General features: G+C 40.0%; 1 protein-coding gene across 2 annotated transcripts; it reads right to left on the bottom strand.

Moving 5' to 3' along the window:
* Positions 1–1,105: 1,105 nt before the first annotated feature.
* Positions 1,106–8,881, bottom strand: LOC112262113 (coiled-coil domain-containing protein 32). 2 transcript variants are annotated; one of them, XM_042330208.1, is made up of 4 exons: positions 8,599–8,881; positions 6,595–6,870; positions 2,723–2,876; positions 1,106–2,548 (listed from the first exon to the last, which is right to left on the bottom strand). In XM_042330208.1, exons 2-4 carry the CDS (start codon positions 6,854–6,856, stop codon positions 2,407–2,409), a joined length of 558 nt encoding a protein of 185 aa, XP_042186142.1. In that variant the 5' UTR covers positions 6,857–6,870; positions 8,599–8,881; the 3' UTR covers positions 1,106–2,406. The 2 variants fall into 2 exon arrangements, with proteins under 2 accessions (XP_042186142.1, XP_024293597.1); XM_024437829.2 differs by lacking the exon at positions 8,599–8,881 and adding an exon at positions 8,174–8,502.
* Between the last annotated feature and the right edge of the window lie 11,260 nt (positions 8,882–20,141).

The following is a 20,141-nucleotide window of genomic DNA, read 5'->3' as shown; positions in this document are numbered from 1 at the left end:
AGCATTTCTATAAATATACAACAAAAACACATTGAATATATACGTACCTTTTTTGTTGTTGTAGTTGAACAACTTCAACAGAGATCCAAGAGAGATTCTTCAAAGCAACTCTTGTGAGAAGGATATCTGCACAGCTCCCTCTGTCAATGTCTCCCTTCAAGTAAGTCCACCTTTTCACTGCTGCATCTGAATAAGGAGCAATCTGACTGCTAAGGGAGGGGGGGGACCTCCACAGAGGTATGATTTCATTTGCTCGAGTCACCACTGCTGACTATTATTAAATGAAGTACATAAGAAAGTTGATATAATTCTGAATGTCACTACTAGTTCTCAGTCAACATATTATTTGGCTGTGCGGATTTATTTACGTCTAAGTTATTTTGTGGATCACAATGCTGCCATCTAGGGGTGGCTATACAGTAGAGGATATACAGTAGAGGATATACAGTAGAGGCTATACAGTAGAGGCTATACAGTAGAGGATATACAGTAGAGACTATAGAGTAGATATACAGTAGAGGCTATACAGTAGAGGCTATACAGTAGAGGATATACAGTAAAGGATATACAGTAGAGGCTATACAGTAAAGGATATACAGAAGAGGCTATACAGTAGAGGCTATACAGTAAAGGATATAGAGTAGAGGATATACAGTAGAGACTATAGAGTAGAGGATATACAGTAGAGGCTATACAGTAGAGGATATACAGTAAAGGATATACAGTAGAGGCTATACAGTAAAGGATATACAGAAGAGGCTATACAGTAGAGGCTATACAGTAGAGGCTATACAGTAGAGGCTATACAGTAGAGGCTATACAGTAGAGGCTATACAGTAGAGGCTATACAGTAGAGGCTATACAGTAGAGGATATACAGTAGAGGATATACAGTAGAGGCTATACAGTAGAGGCTATACAGTGGAGGATATACAGTAGAGGATATACAGTAGAGGCTATACAGTAGAGGCTATACAGTAGAGACTATACAGTAGAGGCTATACAGTGGAGGATATACAGTAGAGACTATAGAGTATCATGTAGTGTGCATGTCCAGTGATTTTTGGGAGTATTTTCTGAACTTGAAAGAAAGACAAGTAGAAAAATACTTTTTCAAGTTCATTAGCTTTGTTTCAAAAGCTTCCGTAATAAAAATGAATCTCTCATCCAACTTACAGAATCTAAAATATCTAGCACAGTACATCACACATTATAATGAACGTAGTATATTTATCACACATTATAATGAACGTAGTATATTTATCACACATTATAATGAACGTAGTATATTTATCACACATTATAATGAACGTAGTATATTTATCACACATAATGAACGTAGTATATTTATCACACATTATAATGAACGTAGTATATTTATCACACATTATAATGAACGTAGTATATTTATCACACATTATAATGAACGTAGTATATTTATCACACATTATAATGAACGTAGTATATTTATCACACATTATAATGAACGTAGTATATTTATCACACATTATAATGAACGTAGTATATTTATCACACATTATAATGAACGTAGTATATTTATCACACATTATAATGAACGTAGTATATTTATCACACATTATAATGAACGTAGTAAATGTATCACACATTATAATGAACGTAGTATATTTATCACACATTATAATGAACGTAGTATATTTATCACACATTATAATGAACGTAGTAAATGTATCACACATGGTCATGAATGTAGCATATTTATCATACATGGTACTAATGATACTAATGCTAATCATATACTACGTTCTTTACCGTGTGTGATAAATTTACTACGTTCATTATTACCATGTACAGTAAATATACTACGTTATAATGAAATTATATATTTACCATACATAATATTGAACGTAGTATATCTATCATACATGGTTATAATGAACGTAGTATATTTACCATACATTATAATGAACGTATATATTTATCATACATGGTAATGAACATATAGTAGCTACATTTATAATGATTTCATCTGAGCTATTAATACTCTTGATTGGACTGGTATCTTAAAGCAGTGCCAAAGCTCGTTACAACATTATAGACCAACATAGTGTAGTAGCCTAACAAAAATGCAACCGGTGTGGTTTCGGGATATTACCCCAAGAATTAACTGCTTTTTATTTGAAATCATATCATAAAATCAACAACATTTGATGGGAGTAACATGACAAAAAAATAGGACCGATCCAATATTTGCAACGATATGTCACCGAATTTTTTCTCCTAAATAATAAAGACAAATACACATAACCTAATAATGACAGTACAGGAAATTCAATCATGTTTCTGAACATGAATAACACATGATAACGTACAAAAATGTCTGCGGTGAACAGGAAGCTATTTCTCAGGTATGGGACTCTTGTCCTCTTCAGGGTTCTGAGTGGCTGCTCTGTGATTGGTCCGTGGAGGTCTGCTCTCGGCTCAGTGACGGCAGGAGGAGACACTCCAGCTCCTCAGCGCTGATGGCCACTTTCTCAGGTACCAGCCAACGCTTTAGATGCTCCAGGGTACTGTGAAGGGAAGTTATCACACATCCGATCATTACACAAAGAGGCAAGGTTGACAACAGAACAATCGGTGGACCTGTAATAGACTTTACAAGCTCAGCCTTCAAAGCTGCTCAGTGATAGTGAGTTTTATAGACTTACTTCTGCCTGTACAACAAATGATGCTCTTCTACTCACCTCTGATCTAGCTCGTCCTCCTGAAAGATTTCCGAGCTCTGAGCGTCGTGCAAGAATCTATCCCAGCATTCTGTTTTGGCCTGAGATAGGGAGCGCAGCATCTCCCTGGACGTCACCTCAGTACACTGGCCCTTTATTCTCTTCAGACGATTCTCTGAAATACAGGATTTATAATGAATTTCATTAGTAATATGGGACCTTGATTTCTGGCTATCTCACAATCATTCCAAATAGCCAAGGGGAGACCAGGATTAACAGTAAAACCTGTGTTTGGATACTTTCCCAATTTATTATCTTTCTGGACATAAAATATTCTGCATGAACTACAGCTTACACCTATCAAATCAAATCAAATGATTTGTCACATGCGCTGAATACAATAGGTGTAGACCTTACCGTGAAATGCTTACTTCAGAGCCCTTAACCAACAATGCAGTTCAAGAGATAAGAAAATATTTACCAAACAAACTAAATATTTGTTTTAAAGTAACACAATAAAATAACAATAAGGAGGCTATATACAGGGGGTACCGGTACAGAGTCAATGTGGAGGCTATATACAGGGGGTACCGGTACAGAGTCAATGTGGAGGCTATATGCAGTCAATGGGGGTATCAGTAGAAAGTCAATGTGGAGGCTATATACAGGGGCACCAGTACAGAGTCAATGTGGAGGCTATATACAGGGGGTACCGGTACAGAGTCAATGTGGAGGCTATATACAGGAGGTACCGGTACAGAGTCAATGTGGAGGCTATATGCAGGGGGTATCAGTACAGAGTCAATGTGGAGGCTATATACAGGGGGCACCAGTACAGAGTCAATGTGGAGGCTATATGCAGGGGTACCGGTACAGAGTCAATGTGGAGGCTATATACAGGGGTACCGGTACAGAGTCAATGTGGAGGCTATATACAGGGGGTACCGGTACAGAGTCAATGTGGAGGCTATATACAGGGGTACCGGTACAGAGTCAATGTGGAGGCTATATACAGGGGTACCGGTACAGAGTCAATGTGGAGGCTATATACAGGGGTACCGGTACAGAGTCAATGTGGAGGCTATATACAGGGGTACCGGTACAGAGTCAATGTGGAGGCTATATACAGTCAATGGGGGTATCGGTACAGAGTCAATGTGGAGGCTATATACAGGGGCACCGGTACAGAGTCAATGTGGAGGCTATATACAGGGGTACCGGTACAGAGTCAATGTGGAGGCTATATACAGGGGTACCGGTACAGAGTCAATGTGGAGGCTATATACAGGGGTACCGGTACAGAGTCAATGTGGAGGCTATATACAGGGGTACCGGTACAGAGTCAATGTGGAGGCTATATACAGGGGGTACCGGTACCGAGTCAATGTGGAGGCTATATACAGGGGGTACCGGTACAGAGTCAATGTGGAGGCTATATACAGGGGGTACCGGTACAGAGTCAATCCAACATCAAGAATGGAAAGAAGACTGACCCTCTTAACTACAGTAAAGCAGTGATGGTCACCAACACTGGGCCTAGATAGCTGTTGGGTATACAGGATTTTGTTCCATACTAGCAAGGACCAGGGTTGATGGCTAGGGCTGTTACGGTGACTATATTACCTCCACACCTGCAGTCATGAGTCATGACTAGCGCTGTTAACGGTGACTCTATTATCACCACGGCTGCAGTAAAATTCTACATGACAGTTGAGTCACAGAAATCTCGTTTTATGCATTCTGGACATGCATTAGTTGTAGCCTACCCAATTCGCTAACAATCATCAGGTCGCTAATGGCCTGGTTACTCAGGGCTCTATTGTCCTGCTAACCACTCTGACATGAGTGGAAAACATGGTACTTGTGGATGTTGTTTCAAAGCCTGACAACGAAGTGGTCAGCGCTTTCTAAGGTGATGATTAATTCAAAACTGCCATATGCATATTAGAGCTAATGCATAAGCACAGGCCTATATATGAGCCCAAGCCCCCTCAAAAGCTGAATTAAAATAATGATTGTGCTGTTATACAATACATAGCCAACCGCATAATTACACATGGCAGAAAAACATTAAACAAAATACTGATTTACGATATTTGGTAAATAATTTGTCTATCCTAAAAATAAACAAATTTAGATTTAGCCTACAATTATAGTGCATTTGTTTTGGATTTTGCATTGCCTATTAATATTGCTTTTTGTTAAATGTACCCTAGTGGTTAGAGCGTTGGACTAGTAACCGGAAGGTTGTTAGTTCAAACCCCCGAGCTGACAAGGTACAAATCTGTCGTTCTGCCCCTGAACAGGCAGTTAACCCACTGTTCCCAGGCCGTCATTGAAAATAAGAATGTGTTCTTAACTGACTTGCCTGGTTAAATAAAGGTAAAATTTAAAATAAAATAAAATATTTATTTATTTAGTCTTTACTTAACTAGCCAAGTCAGTTAAGAACAAATTCTAGGAACAGTGGGTTAAACTGCCTTGTTCAGGGGCAGAATGACAGATTTGTACCATGTCAGCTAGGGGACTCGATCTAGCAACTTTTCAGTTACTGGCCCAACGCTCTAAACACTAGGCTACCTGCCGCCCCATAATTAAGACATTACCTTTAGCTACAGAATATCTCCTCCCCTCTCTCCTTAATTTCTTTCTCCAGCACGCAAAGAGAGGGTCTGTCAACAGTTCAATTAAATACTTTGTTTCGTTGTGAAAACATGTTACTATCGATGTTCCGCAATAGATTTCACTTGGTTTCCCAAATTAAGCACGGGGTAGCTGCAGGAACAGGGAGAACCCATTGCATACAGAGTTTAGGCAGAACATTCCATTTGCCGCAGCGAAATTACCAGAGTAGCCTACCCAACATGAGTGAAAAACTTATCGTCAGGAAAGCGGCCTCCATTCGCTATTCCAGTGCATATGGATGACATGTATTTCCCCCTGCCCCTGTTCCTACCCATTTGATAAATTCAAAAAACAAATGTTACATATTAGTAAAGACAAGATGAAGTTGAAAATAGTCTGATGGGTGAAAATATGATCACTTGATAAGAGAACAGGCTGTGCAGTCTGAGGCAAGGAACAGAGCATGCTTTTTTCCCGGTGACTTTCTCAAATCATCAGTGGCCCTATATAGGTCGCATCAATAGCCCTATATAGTCGCATCAATAGCCCTATATAGTCTCATCAATAGCCTATATGGTCGCATCAATAGCTCTATATAGTCGCATCATGCAACCCATATATCTTTTGATTTATAAGGCATTTTAAAGTTGCCAAAGAACTCTAAATCTAGTATATAGGACCTGTTTCAAATTATCACTTTTATGCTCAACATAGCCACTTCATATGCGTGTACTCTCCCTCCAGAATGGGAAAAATATTGATTATATTTTATTCCGCTAAGTTCAAATATATTCTTATTATTATAAAATCCTATTACATATAAAATAATGGCACGGGACGTATAACTTGTCTGCTAAATGAACAAGACTATAGCCTATGGCATGGTGGATAGCCAGATAATATAAAGTAGGCCAACACATATTCTGAAAAAAAATATATATATAAATCATATCATAATGTTTTGTTTAGACCTGACTAACATAAATAATGAATTTATTGTGATGGTGTGTATTCAATTGATTTATTATACTTTTAAAAATGTAGATGTTCCAAAGGTGCACATCAGAATCTTGCTTGTATGAATAGAGCCTGGAGATGCTAAACATGTTTCTGTTAATTAATGATCAATTACCGTGAGACTGCCAGTCTTTTGCATGACAATAACAGGCTGACAAAATGTAATGACCACCACAGCCCTATTGATGGCATCAACTGGGCCATAGATAAGGGTGAGTCAAAACAGAAGGTCGATATTAGATTGACTTTACCTAAACTAGCAATGTAGACATCCGAGTCTTCCATAGGTTCCCAGACGGTGTGAGAGGAGAAACTCATAGACATGCCATTAGATTGCAGGTCATTGCGAACATGTGAAGGTTGGAATGAATCTTTGAACAGAGCAGCATTATCCTCTCCTTGGCCTTGATCTTCCTCCTGCACCTGCACGTCAGGCAGGCTCCAGCAGATCTCTGACCACAGATCTCTGCTGGACCGGGCCTTATGACTCTCGAAATCGTCAATCATCTTCATGTAGATACAGTGATCTGTTGAGACAAGCATCATCAACAATATAGTCAGTGTTGTCATTTTAGACCCAAGCCACCCCCTGTACCTGGACTTTGAATTACTCCCCTCTGGGCGCAGGTATAGGGGACCTCAGCAGGAAAAACAGAACGAGACAATAATTTGTGCCAGGTCTGATATCCCTCCTAAATAGCTCGGCGAATGTTCCCACTGACCCCCGTAAGGCCAGCAGGCTAGTCTTTTCTTATTTAAAAAAAAAAGAAAGTTTTATTTCTTACTATTATTATTTTTATTAGTGCGTAACTGTTATGAAAGTTGTATTGTCAATCTTGTTTTGTATTTAAACACAACTTTAAATGTGTACATGACACTGCAACAAAATTTCCCCATGGGGACAATAAAGTCAGTAAGTAAGTAAGTACTTAGGTAAAAATACTCCAAAAAACTACTTAAGTAGTACTTTAAAGTATCTGTACATGACTTTACTATTTATATTTCTGCCAACTTTTACTTTACTACATTCCTAAAGAAAATAATGTACTTTTTACTCCATACATTTTTCCTCACAAACAAAAGTACTCACTACATGTTTACAGGAAAATGTTCCAATTAACACTTATAAAGAGAACATCCCTTGTCATCCCTCTACTGCCTCTGATCGGGCGCACTCACTAAACACAAATCGTTAATTTGTAAATGTCTGAGTGTTGGAGTGTGCCCCTGGCTATCCGTAAATGAATTAAAAATATATAAAATTGTGCCGTCTGGTTTGCTTAATATAAGGAATTTAAAATGATTTATACTGTTGATACTTAATATATTTGAGCAATTCCATTTACTTTTGGTACTTAAGTATATTTAAAACGAAATATTTTGAGATTTTTACTCAAGTAGTATTTTACTGGGTGACTTTCACTTTAGTCATTTTCTATTAAGGTAGATTTACTTTTACTCAAGTATGACAATTTAGTACTTTTTCTACCATGGAAAAAAGTTATGAACTACTAATAGCAAGCTCAATAATACATTAAATTACAGCTAGAAAGAGCAATGCAATTAAGTTTGAAGGTATACCAAACCCAAGTTGTTGGTAAACTGTTCACCAAATTAGAAATGAGATAAACTGCAACAATGAATGAGAATGGTCCTATTTGTTAGCTAGGACATTACCGTACTTTAGATGTAGCTAGCTAGTTAATGCTAACGCCAATGTAGTTAACGTTAGCTAGCTGCAACTAAAATAATCACCTTGTCATTGGAATTTGAAATAACAAATGGTAAACATTCACTCTGCTAGCTGAAATATGTTTATTGGTGTCTTACCTTCGACTTCAATTTAGAGCAGCTAAACCGTATTTTTACCAGGTAGTATGTAGGACTTTACTTTGTTAACGTTAGCTAGCTAGCCTGCTCCTCTAGCTGGAAGAATCCCAAACAAAATCCAAACAAGGCAATTCCTTCTTTGGCGTGTTTTGAGTGATCTGACTAGATAAGGTAACTGCCTGTCAAGTCATTCTGAGGTTCTATGGATGCTTATTGGCTTTGATTTATGTAATCCCAATGTTATTGGCCAGCTCTGTGGGGACCAGAAAGTGTGTCCTGCAGCTGGGTCCGACATGGTTGTCTCTAGTTACTACAGCCACAAAGTCAAAATAGATTAAATCGTTAAAAAAAAGAAAGCCTTTTGGTCTTCATTTATGGTTAGGGTTAGACATAAGGCTAGCAATGTGGTTAGGGTTAGGTTTTACCGTCCTACAGCCAGATATACATTTCTGTAATATCTCTGCATCAGCTGAGGCCAAATGAAATCATCATCATCTTCTTCTTCTTCTTCCCCTTTAGGGTTTATTGGCAGACTACACCCCAAAAGGTGAATTGCCGCAACCTACTGTGAGGGATGAAAACAAAAAGATCACAAAAATAAGGTTATCAGTGTGATTAGGTTTGTCTGGCCTACAGCCAGATATGCTTATCTCTAATATCTATGCTACAGCTGATGCCAAATGAAATCATCATCATCTTCTTCCTTTTCCATCTTCATCTTCTTCTTCTTATTCTCCTTCAAGCTTTATTGGCAGACTATACCCCAAAAAGTAAATTGCCGCCACCTACTGTGCGGGATGAAAACAGAAAGATCGTAAAAATAAAACAAAACCTCCAAGGAGCCTGAGGGCGGCACATCATCCTTTTACCTCCACATAGGAGATCCGATAGAACATCCTGACTTTCACCACCTTGACTTCCTTCACCTTTACAGGAACTCTGGATCATCATCCTCTACTCCACAATTGCAGCACTGACCTTCACTCCAATCTTCAGTATACACATTTGCCACATTGCCAAATTCTTGACACTTTTTTACATTGTAGTATTTTGGGGACGAATGGTCTTACTCCGTACCTTACAACGGAGTCTGCTGAGGGGAGGACGGCTCGTAATAATGGTGAATGGAATGGAAATCATGTGTTTAATGTGTATTTGATACCCTTCCACCAATTCCGCTCCATCCATTACCACGAGCCCGTCCTTCCCAATTAAGGTGCCACCAAGGTACCTTATATACCCATCCTGTGGTACCTTATAAATCCCTCCTGTGGTACCTTATATACCCATCCTGTGGTACCTTATATACCCCATCCTGTGGTACCTTATAAATCCCTCTTGTGGTACTTTATATACCCATCCTGTGGTACCTTATATACCCATCCTGTGGTACCTTATATACCCCATCCTGTGGTACCTTATAAATCCCTCTTGTGGTACTTTATATACCCATCCTGTGGTACCTTATATACCCCATCCTGTGGTACCTTATATACCCCATCCTGTGGTACCTTATAAATCCCTCCTGTGGTACCTTATATACCCATCCTGTGGTACCTTATATACCCATACTGTGGTACCTTATAAATCCCTCCTGTGGTACCTTATATACCCATCCTGTGGTACCTTATAAATCCCTCCTGTGGTACCTTATATACCCCATCCTGTGGTACCTTATATACCCCATCCTGTGGTACCTTATAAATCCCTCTTGTGGTACTTTATATACCCATCCTGTGGTACCTTAAATACCCATCCTGTGGTACCTTATAAATCCCTCCTGTGGTACCTTATATACCCCATCCTGTGGTACCTTATAAATCCCTCCTGTGGTACCTTATAAATCCCTCCTGTGGTACCTTATAAATCCCTCCTGTGGTACCTTATATACCCATCCTGTGGTACCTTATAAATCCCTCCTGTGGTACCTTATAAATCCCTCCTGTGGTACCTTATATACCCCATCCTGTGGTACCTTATATACCCCATCCTGTGGTACCTTATATACCCATCCTGCGGTACCTTATATACCCATCCTGTGGTACCTTATATACCCATCTTGTGGTACCTTATATACCCCATCCTGTGGTACCTTATATACCCATCCTGTGGTACCTTATAAATCCCTCCTGTGGTACCTTATAAATCCCTCCTGTGGTACCTTATATACCCATCCTGTGGTACCTTACATATCTTTAAATGCATAGGGAGGTGTTCTTTGTATATAAAAATAAATAACCAACAGACTTTCTTCCCTTTTTCCATTCTGGTCAGGTGACGGGTACTAACCACTGTGATGGTTAATTTCTTTACTATCAAATGAGGAGAGACAAACTTATCACACAACTCAAAGTTATACTTAAACAAAATCTTTAATAGTGAGAGCTTTGCAATAGCAATGGCTGGTCGACGAATCATAGTTTCTGATGATCCGTTGAGAGCGGCGAGACTAAAGTACAAAGGTCTTTTATAGCCAAGATACACCCCTTTCAACCTATATGACGAACAACAGATATAAAGATTGGGTCACATAGTTAAGATTTGTATGAAAGATACCTATAATACATAGCAGACAGTATCTGCTGTGTCAACAGTTTTCATTGTCTGTCCCTCTAACTCCAAACTGGAACCATCTCTCCCTGGTACAGTATAGAACAGAAACACTAACTCATGCTCTGGAATACTCTTTAGGTTTTATCACCCAAAAGCTCAGGAGGCCCCTTGATGATGTGAGGTCTGTGAGGCAATTGCCTCTTCTGCCTAATGGTAATGCCATGTTCAAAACAACTGGGAACTCTCCGACTTCCGATGTCAGCGCGTTCAAGACAACTGGTCGCTCTGGAAAAAAAACAAGCGCAGACTGGGAAAAATAGTTTTGGATGGTCATCCAACTGGGAATTCCAAGTCGGAAACTCAGACGTCTTTCTAGAGCTCCGACATTACAACCTGAGGATCACTGGCATCATGATTTGACCCATTTTCTTCAGAGTGGTCTTGAAAGCACCAAGACGTCATATGTATCTCCCAGATATTCATCCTTATCCAAAAAAACACATCCCAACCAGAAAACTAATACTTGTCTGCATTACACTTATCATATTCTTCAATTTTAGACAATTTCCATTTGGTTCCAGTCATCGACTGTTTTCCATTCATCTTCTCCAACCTTTACTCGACACGCTTCTTGTTTCAAACTCGCCATCCAGTTCCATTTCCGCCATTGCGCAACCCAAATGGAATTTTGAAGATCAATAATTGGGAAAAGCTTTGCTACTCATATTAGTTTTACATTTGTTGGCTTACTATAATACTACTTACATGTAGTATTTTATATGTAGTATTTTAAACCAACCGTTTTTGCTACATTTGCAATGTTTTCTGGCTAGCTAACATAAAGTGTATTGTTATTACAGAGAATTATTACCCCATTAAGGGCATTATATTGTCAGAGCACTATTACATCATTATAGCCATTATGATTTCAGATTATTATTATAATAGAGGGTTTGCAGTTGTGTCACAAATCACCTAGCAACCGCACCAGGCACCATGTTGGAAGACCAGAGTCAGTCTGTTAGATGCTTCCAATCATCCACATGGCTGACTGTGTTACCATGGAAGAGGGTGAAAGGATTAGCTAGTATTTCCAGCTGTCAGAGAAGGGAGAGTAGGCTACTCTGGATAGAGCAGGTACCTTTGTGGAAGGACATAATGAAAATATGTCCTCCCACAGTTCCAGTCCCTAGTGAGAAAAACTGAGGACAGAGAGATAAAGCAACATAATATTCAGAGACACAAAAACTACTCCATGGTTATTTTAAAAATTGCAAAGTTCTCATAGATGAGGAAAATAAACACAGTTCTACGTTATGGATTGTAACAATACAATAAAAAATAAAGCTTTTCTATATATCTTCACATATAACTAATTGAACACACAAGCACTAATTCAACATAGTGAAGATAAAAACTAAGTAAACAGAAAGCGCAGTGTGTGTGGATGGTGTGGTGTATGTTTATTTTGATTTGTTATGTTTGTAAGTTGAGTGAATGAGTAATGAAATGGTTGCATATCCCAGAGCCAATGTATTGCTGTGGGCCGGGGTATGAGAGGGCTTTCAATGTTGTTCAGATGATGGATATACTTTTATAATGAATTATACGTCTTATTTATTTATTGTCCTATCATGGTGGAACAGTTTTAAAATAGATGATACATTTGATTTGTTATTGTCCTATCATGGTGAACTATATTTTTTAAATAAATTATATCTAATTATTTATTTATGATCCTATTTTAATGGTACGGTCCATGACCCTATACCCTAGACACCCACCTGAATGATCCAGATACTAAGGAGATGTCCCTAACTGTTTTATGTGCGGTATGTGTAAGCGGTATGCAGCCAAATGAGGGTCTGAGACCAAGAGCAGCACTGCCCCCTCAAGATTCTGAGCCTGCTAGGCAGGGTTGGCCCTGCAAAGCCAAAGCCCCCTAAAGGGAGAGCATACTACACAAGGAAATTCTCAAAGCTGTTAATGAGAACCTTGATGACCTTGTACCTAGCCAGTGGAGATTCTGGTGGGGTGCCCCCACCCAGGCAGTGGCAGTGCTGGCAACACTAGCTGCAGTAACCCATGGGGAGGGGGTCACACTCGGACATTCAGAGAGGGGGTATATTATTGTGACCCTAGTGGCACAGAATCAAAGTCGGACTGCATGGAGATGCTTGGGAATAGGGTCAATACGGGTGACTGTATTGTGGGTGTTTCAGGGAAAAGGTGTACATTTGACCTCCATCATCTAGGATGTGACAATGGTAAATAAAATCTCTTAATTTTTGCCAATTTTTTGTGCGGTCTTGCAGGACTTCTCGTGCAGCTGCAACTGCAAGTGCATTTGTAAATCAAGACCTATCTTGAGTTGGGCTCTGGGGTGGTGCAATTGTTGAGTAAGTGAGCTTATGGTTGTGTGGGGGTATGGGTTGAGTGTGTGTGGGTGTATGTGTGTATCCCACAACTGTTGCGAAGGAGTAAAAGATGTTTGTGACAATAAAGGATGATCCACAGTTATATATAATACAAATCAAGGTGAGGGCGATGGAAATGCATTTGGTAGTTAATCTACTTCAATTCGGTAATCCCAGTCGGTTATGGGATACAGGGGGTCGAGGGTGGTCTGCCAGGCATTGGGATGACAACCCAACTCGGGATGAGGAGAGATGTGATTTTTAAGTAATTAATTGCATTTTATTGCATGACATAAGTATTTGATACATCAGAAAAGCAGAACTTAATATTTGGTACAGAAACCTTTGTTTGCAATTACAGAGATCCCTGTTTCCTGTAGTTCTTGACCAGGTTTGCACACACTGCAGCAGGGATTTTGGCCCACTCCTCCATACAGACCTTCTCCAAATCCTTCAGGTTTCGGGGCTGTCGCTGGGCAATACGGACTTTCAGCTCCCTCCAAAGATTTTCTATCGGGTTCAGGTCTGGAGACTGGCTAGGCCACTCCAGGACCTTGAGATGCTTCTTACGGAGCCACTCCTTAGTTGCCCTGGCTGTGTGTTTCGGGTCGTTGTCATGCTGGAAGACCCAGCCACGACCAATGCTCTTACTGAGGGAAGAAGGTTGTTGGCCAAGATCTCGCGATACATGGCCCCATCCATCCTCCCCTCAATACGGTGCAGTCGTCCTGTCCCCTTTGCAGAAAAGCATCCCCAAAGAATGATGTTTCCACCTCCATGCTTCACGGTTGGGATGTTGTTCTTGGGGTTGTACTCATCCTTCTTCTTCCTCCAAACATTGCGAGTGGAGTTTAGACCAAAAAGCTCTATTTTTGTCTCATCAGACCACATGACCTTCTCCCATTCCTCCTCTGGATTATCCAGATGGTCATTGGCAAACTTTAGACGGGCCTGGACATGCGCTGGCTTGAGCAGGGGGACCTTGCGTGCGCTGCAGGATTTTAATCCATGACGGCGTAGTGTGTTACTAATGGTTTTCTTTGAGACTGTGGTCCCAGCTCTCTTCAGGTCATTGACCAGGTCCTGCCGTGTAGTTCTGGGCTGATTCCTCACCTTCCTCATGATCATTGTTGCCCCACAAGGTGAGATCCTGCATGGGGCCCCAGACCGAGGGTGATTGACCGTCATCTTGAACTTTTCCATTTTCTAATAATTGCGCCAACAGTTGTTGCCTTCTCACCAAGCTGCTTGCCTATTGTCCTGTAGCCCATCCCAGCCTTGTGCAGGTCTACAATTTTATCCCTGATGTCCTTACACAGCTCTCTGGTCTTGGCCATTGTGGAGAGGTTGGAGTCTGTTTGATTGAGTGTGTGGACAGGTGTCTTTTATACAGGTAATGAGTTCAAACAGGTGCAGTTAATACAGGTAATGAGTGGAGAACAGGAGGGCTTCTTAAAGAAAAACTAACAGGTCTGTGAGAGCCGGAATTCTTACTGGTAGGTGATCAAATACTTATGTCATGCAATAAAATGCAAATTAATTACTTATAAATCATACAATGTAATTTTCTGGATTTTTGTTTTAGATTTCGTCTCTCACAGTTGAAGTGTTCCTATGATAAAAATTACAGACCTCTACATGCTTTGTAAGTAGGATAACCTGCAAAATCGGCAGTGAATCAAATACTTGTTCTCCCCACTGTACATGGGGAGGCTTAATCAAGCTAGTCATCTTGATTACTTTCTTATACCATTCTCTCTCTGGCACCAAAAGTTTAAGAAGTGTTGATAGGCAACAGAATGCGGTCGGATCATCACATAATTGGCATATATATAACTCTTACAGAATTTCCACGTGGGCGAGGATATTGGAAATTTAATCAAAGTCTACTAGATGATAAATTGTTTAGAACTAGGACAGAAGAATTTATAACTGACTTTTTCAGACATAACATCGGTACAGCAGATCCCCTTACTGTATGGGACACTTTTAAATGTGCCTTTAGAGGCAATGCAATTCAGTACTCATCTATAAAACAAGAGCAATTTAGATCAAAGGAGTCCATATTAACAAAGGAAATTGAAGGACTAACAGTACAGTTAGATAGCAATAAAAACGGTACCATAGAGGCACAGAATAAGTTAGAGGAAAAACAAAAAGAAATGGAGGAACTTATTCAAGAAAGATCTAGTGTAATATATTGTAATAATAAAGCGAACTGGATGGAATATGGGAAAAATGCACCAAATTCTTTTTCAATCTTCAATATAGAAATGCTACCAAAAAAAATGTATTAAAACTTGTTACAAATTATGGAGTCATGCATGATTCACCAAATGATATTTTGAAAGAGGAAGTAAAGTACTTTAAGAATATGTTTTCATTTCAGGCTCCTCCATCTCCACTAACTGAAACTAATTGTATGGATTTTTTCCCTAATAATAACGTAAAATTAATATCTGTACAGAAAGACTCATGTGAAGGCCAAATTACAGAAGAGGAACTGCTTGAGGCAATTGGGGTCTTTAAGGATGGGAAAACTCCAGGGCTGGATGGCATACCAGTGGAAGTATACACAACTTTTTTTGGTATACTCAAAAAACCATTATTGGCTTGTTTTAACCACTCCGATATAAATGGTAGATTATCAGACACGCAACAAGAAGGTCTGATATCATTATTACTGAAACAGGACCCAAGTGGTAAATATAACGATCCAGTCCATTTAAAAAAGTGAAGTCCTCTTACACTTCAGTGTTGTGATGCAAAAATCCTAGCAAAATGCTTGTCACATGGAATTTAAAAAGTAGACAGGTTTTTTACATGGATGATACATTGGAGATAATATAAGACAAGTACTGGAAACAATAGAACACTATGAAATATCGGGGACACCAGGCCTGGTTTTCATAGCTGATTTTGAAAAGGCTTTTGATAAAGTATGACTGAAGTTTATATATAAATGCCTAGAACATTTCAATTTTGGGGAATCTCTTATAAAATGGGTTAAGGTTATGTATAGTAACCCTAGGTGTAAAATAGTAAATAATGGCTACATCCCAGAAAGTTTTAAACTCTCTAGAGGAGTAAAACAAGGTTGTCCACTATCGACATATCTATTTATTATTGCCATTGAAATGTTAGCTGCTAAGATTAGATCAAACAATAATACTAAGGGATTAGAAATCTTTGGCTTAAAAACTAAGGTGTCATTGTACGCTGATGATTCATGTTTTCTTTTAAAACCACAATTAGAGTCTCTCCACGGCCTCTTAGATCTTGCTACCATGGAAAGGAAAATACCTGTCTATTTGTGGAAAAATCACCCTGATTAACTCCTTAGTTATATCACAGTTTACCTATTTGCTTATGGTTTTGCCTACACCTAGTGACCTGCTTTTTAAATTATATGAACAAAAAAAGATTCCATTTTATTTGGAACGGCAAGCCAGATAAAATTAAAAGGGCCTATTTATATAACGAATATGAATTCGGTGGGCAGAAATGATTAAATATTAAAGCATTAGACCTCTCACTAAAGGCATCAGTCATACAAAAGTTATACTTAAATCCAAACTGGTTCTCTAGTCAATTGGTACGAATGTCTCATCCTATATTCAGGAAGGGCCTTTTCCCCTTTATTCAGATTACACCGGCTCACTTTCTGTTGTTTGAAAAGGAAATAATCTCCAAAATATCTTTCTTTTTTAAACAGGCCTTAGAAAGTTGGTTGCAATTTCAGTTTAATCCACCTGAAAGGACGGAACAAATAGTACAACAAATATTGTGGTTAAATTCAAATATACTAATTTATCAAAAAAAATGTATTTATTGAAGAATTTTAAAAAAAAGGTATAATTTTAGTGAATGATATCATAAACAGGACTGGTGGAGTTATGTCACACATGCAGCTAACACAGACATATGGAAATGTCTGCTCTACCCAAAATTACAACCAATTAATTGCAGCATTACCACAAAAATGGAAGAGGCAAGTAGAAGGGGAAAAAAGTAAGGAACTTGTATGTTGGCCCTGTATTAAAGAACATAAATGGTTAAAGAAAAGTGTGATAAAGAAAAACATATACCAATTTCATTTAAGGACCAAAAAACTGACAGCTGTGCCATATAAATTGCAAAATAGTTGGGAAGAGATTTTCGATGTACCCATTCCATGGCACATGGTTTATGAATCGATACGCAAAACAAAGCCGGATTCAAAACTTCGAATTTTTCAATATTAATTACTATACTATCCTGTCACCACTCCACCAGGTCCCTCACCTCTTCCTTGTAGACTGTCTCGTCATTGTTGCTAATCAGGCCTACTACTGTTGTGTCATCTGCAAACTTGATGATTGAGTTGGAGGATTGTGTGGCCACGCAGTCATGGGTGAACAGGGAGTACAGGAGGGGGCTGAGCACGCACCCTTGTGGGGCCCCTGTGTTGAGGATCAGCGAAGTGGAGGTGTTGTTTCCTACCTTCAACACCTGGGTGCGGCCCCTTCAGGAAGTTCAGGACCCAGTTGCACAAGGCGGGGTTCAGACCCAGGGACCCGAGCTTAATGATGTGCTTGGAACCTGAACTAGAGACCTCGGTTTAAAAGCTGACTGTGTTTTAATACACTTTTATTTTATTTTGGATCCTGCGGCTCTGTTGGGCTTAGTTACTGTGAGTGCTGCTGTCTGTCCCGGGATCCTGCCAGATTCCGTATAGGGGGAGAGACCTGAAAGCCCAGCTAGCCTAGCTGGCTCGGCGGTCTCAAATGGAGGTCGCTATTGAACGTTTCCAACACTGCAGAAGCTGTGTTTACTTTGCTTTGTTCCTGGACAATGTGGACGGCGCTGACTTTCAATGTAGCAGTTAGTTTCAGAGTGGGTGGCAAGGAATAAGTTAGCCCTAAATATTTCTAAAAGTAAAAGCATTGTATTTGGAACAAAACACTCACTGAACCCTAAATGTCAACTAAATATTGTGATAAATTAAGTGGAAATTGAGCAATTTGAGATGACTAAACAGCTTGGAGTATACCTGGATTGTAAAACTGTCATGGTCAAAACATATTGACAACAGTAGCTAAGATGGGGAGAAGTCTGTCCATAATAAATTGCTGCTCTGCCTTCTTAACAACACTATCAACAAGGCAGGTCCTACAGGCCCTAGTTTCTACCTTCTTAACAACACTATCAACACGGCAGGTCCTACAGGCCCTAGTTTCTACCTTCTTAACAACACTATCAACACGGCAGGTCCTACAGGCCCTAGTTTCTACCTTCTTAACAACACTATCAACAAGGCAGGTCCTACAGGCCCTAGTTTCTACCTTCTTAACAACACTATCAACAAGGCAGGTCCTACAGGCCCTAGTTTTGTCACACCTGGACTACTGTTCAGTCGTGTGGTCAGGTGCCACAAAAAGGACTTAGTAAATTTGCAATTGGCTCAGAACAGGGCAGCACGGCTGGCCCTTGGATGTGCACAGAGAGTAATTGTATTTATTTTACCTTTATTTAACTAGGCAGGTCAGTTAAGAAAATACATTCTTATTGATGAAGGCCTACCGGGGAACGGTGGGTTAACTGCCATGTTCAGGGGCAGAAGGACAGATTTTTACCTTGTCAGCTCGGGGAGTTGATCTTACAACCTTTCGGTTGCTAGTCCAACACTGTAACCACTAGGCTACCTGCCGCCCTAATATTAATAATATGCATGTCAGTATCTCCTGGCTCAAAGTGGAGGAGCGATTGACTTCATCACTACTTATATTTATGAGAGGTATTGACATGTTGAATGCACCAAGCTGTCTGTTTGAACTACTGGTACACACCTCGGACACCCATGCATACCCCAAAAGACATGCCGCAAGAGGTCTCTTCACAGTCCCCAAGTCTTCCCATAGTCCAACAGACTATGGGAGGCACACAGTACTACATAGAGCCATGGAACTCAATTCCACATCAAGTAACTGATGCAAGCAGTAAATTTTGATTTATAAAACAGACACAAAAAACACCTTATGGAACAGCGGAGACTGAAGCAACACAGACAGAGGCACAGACACATGCATACACACACACGATAACACGCACTAAACACACACATACACATTGATTTAGTACTGTAGATATGTGGTCGTGGTGGAGTAGGGGCCTGAGGGCACAGTGTCTTGTGAAATCTGTGAATATATTGTAATGTTTTTAAAATTGTATAAACTGCCTTAATTTTGCTGCCTTGGCAGCAGCTAATGAGGATCCATAATAAATACAAATTGAAAATACAAGTGTCAGCTACTGTCAATGAACAGCATTGTTACATGTTACATAGGTATTCCTCTTGTCCAGATGGGATAGGGCAGTGTGTAGTGTGATGGCAATTGCATTGTCTCTGGATCTATTGGGGCGGTAAGCAAATTGAACTGGGTCTAGGGTGTCAGGTAAGGTAGAGGTGATATGATCCTTGACTAGCCTCTCAAAGCACTTCATGATGACAGAAGTGACTGCTACGGGGTGATAGTCATCTAGTTCAGTTACCTTTCCTTTCTTGGGTACAAGAACATTGTTAGACGTCTTGAAGCAAGTAGGGACAGCAGACGGGGATAGGGTGAGATTGAATATGTCCGTTAACACTACAGCCAGCTGGTCTATGAATGCACTGAGGACGCAGCTAGGGATGCCCTCTGGGTCGGCAGCCTTGCAAGGGTTAACACACTTAAATGTCTTACTCACGTCGGCCACGGAGAACGAGAGCCCACAGTCCTTGAGAACGAGCTGCGTCGCTGGCACTGTGTTATCCTCAAAGCGGGCGAAGAAGGTGTATAGTTTCTATGTTCGCTTCGAGGCAAGCAACACTGAAAAATGCATGAGAGCACCAGCTGTACCGGAAGACCGTGTGATCACGCTCTCCGCAGCCAATGTGAGTAAGACCTTTAGACAGGTCAACATTCACAAGGCTGCAGGGCCAGATGGATTACCAGGACATATACTGTGAGCATGCACTG

Source organism: Oncorhynchus tshawytscha, linkage group LG11, assembly GCF_018296145.1.
Source record: "Oncorhynchus tshawytscha isolate Ot180627B linkage group LG11, Otsh_v2.0, whole genome shotgun sequence".
NCBI lineage: Eukaryota > Metazoa > Chordata > Actinopteri > Salmoniformes > Salmonidae > Oncorhynchus > Oncorhynchus tshawytscha.
The sequence above is the reverse complement of the archived record's forward strand: the minus strand, read 5'-3'. Positions and strand labels throughout refer to the sequence as shown.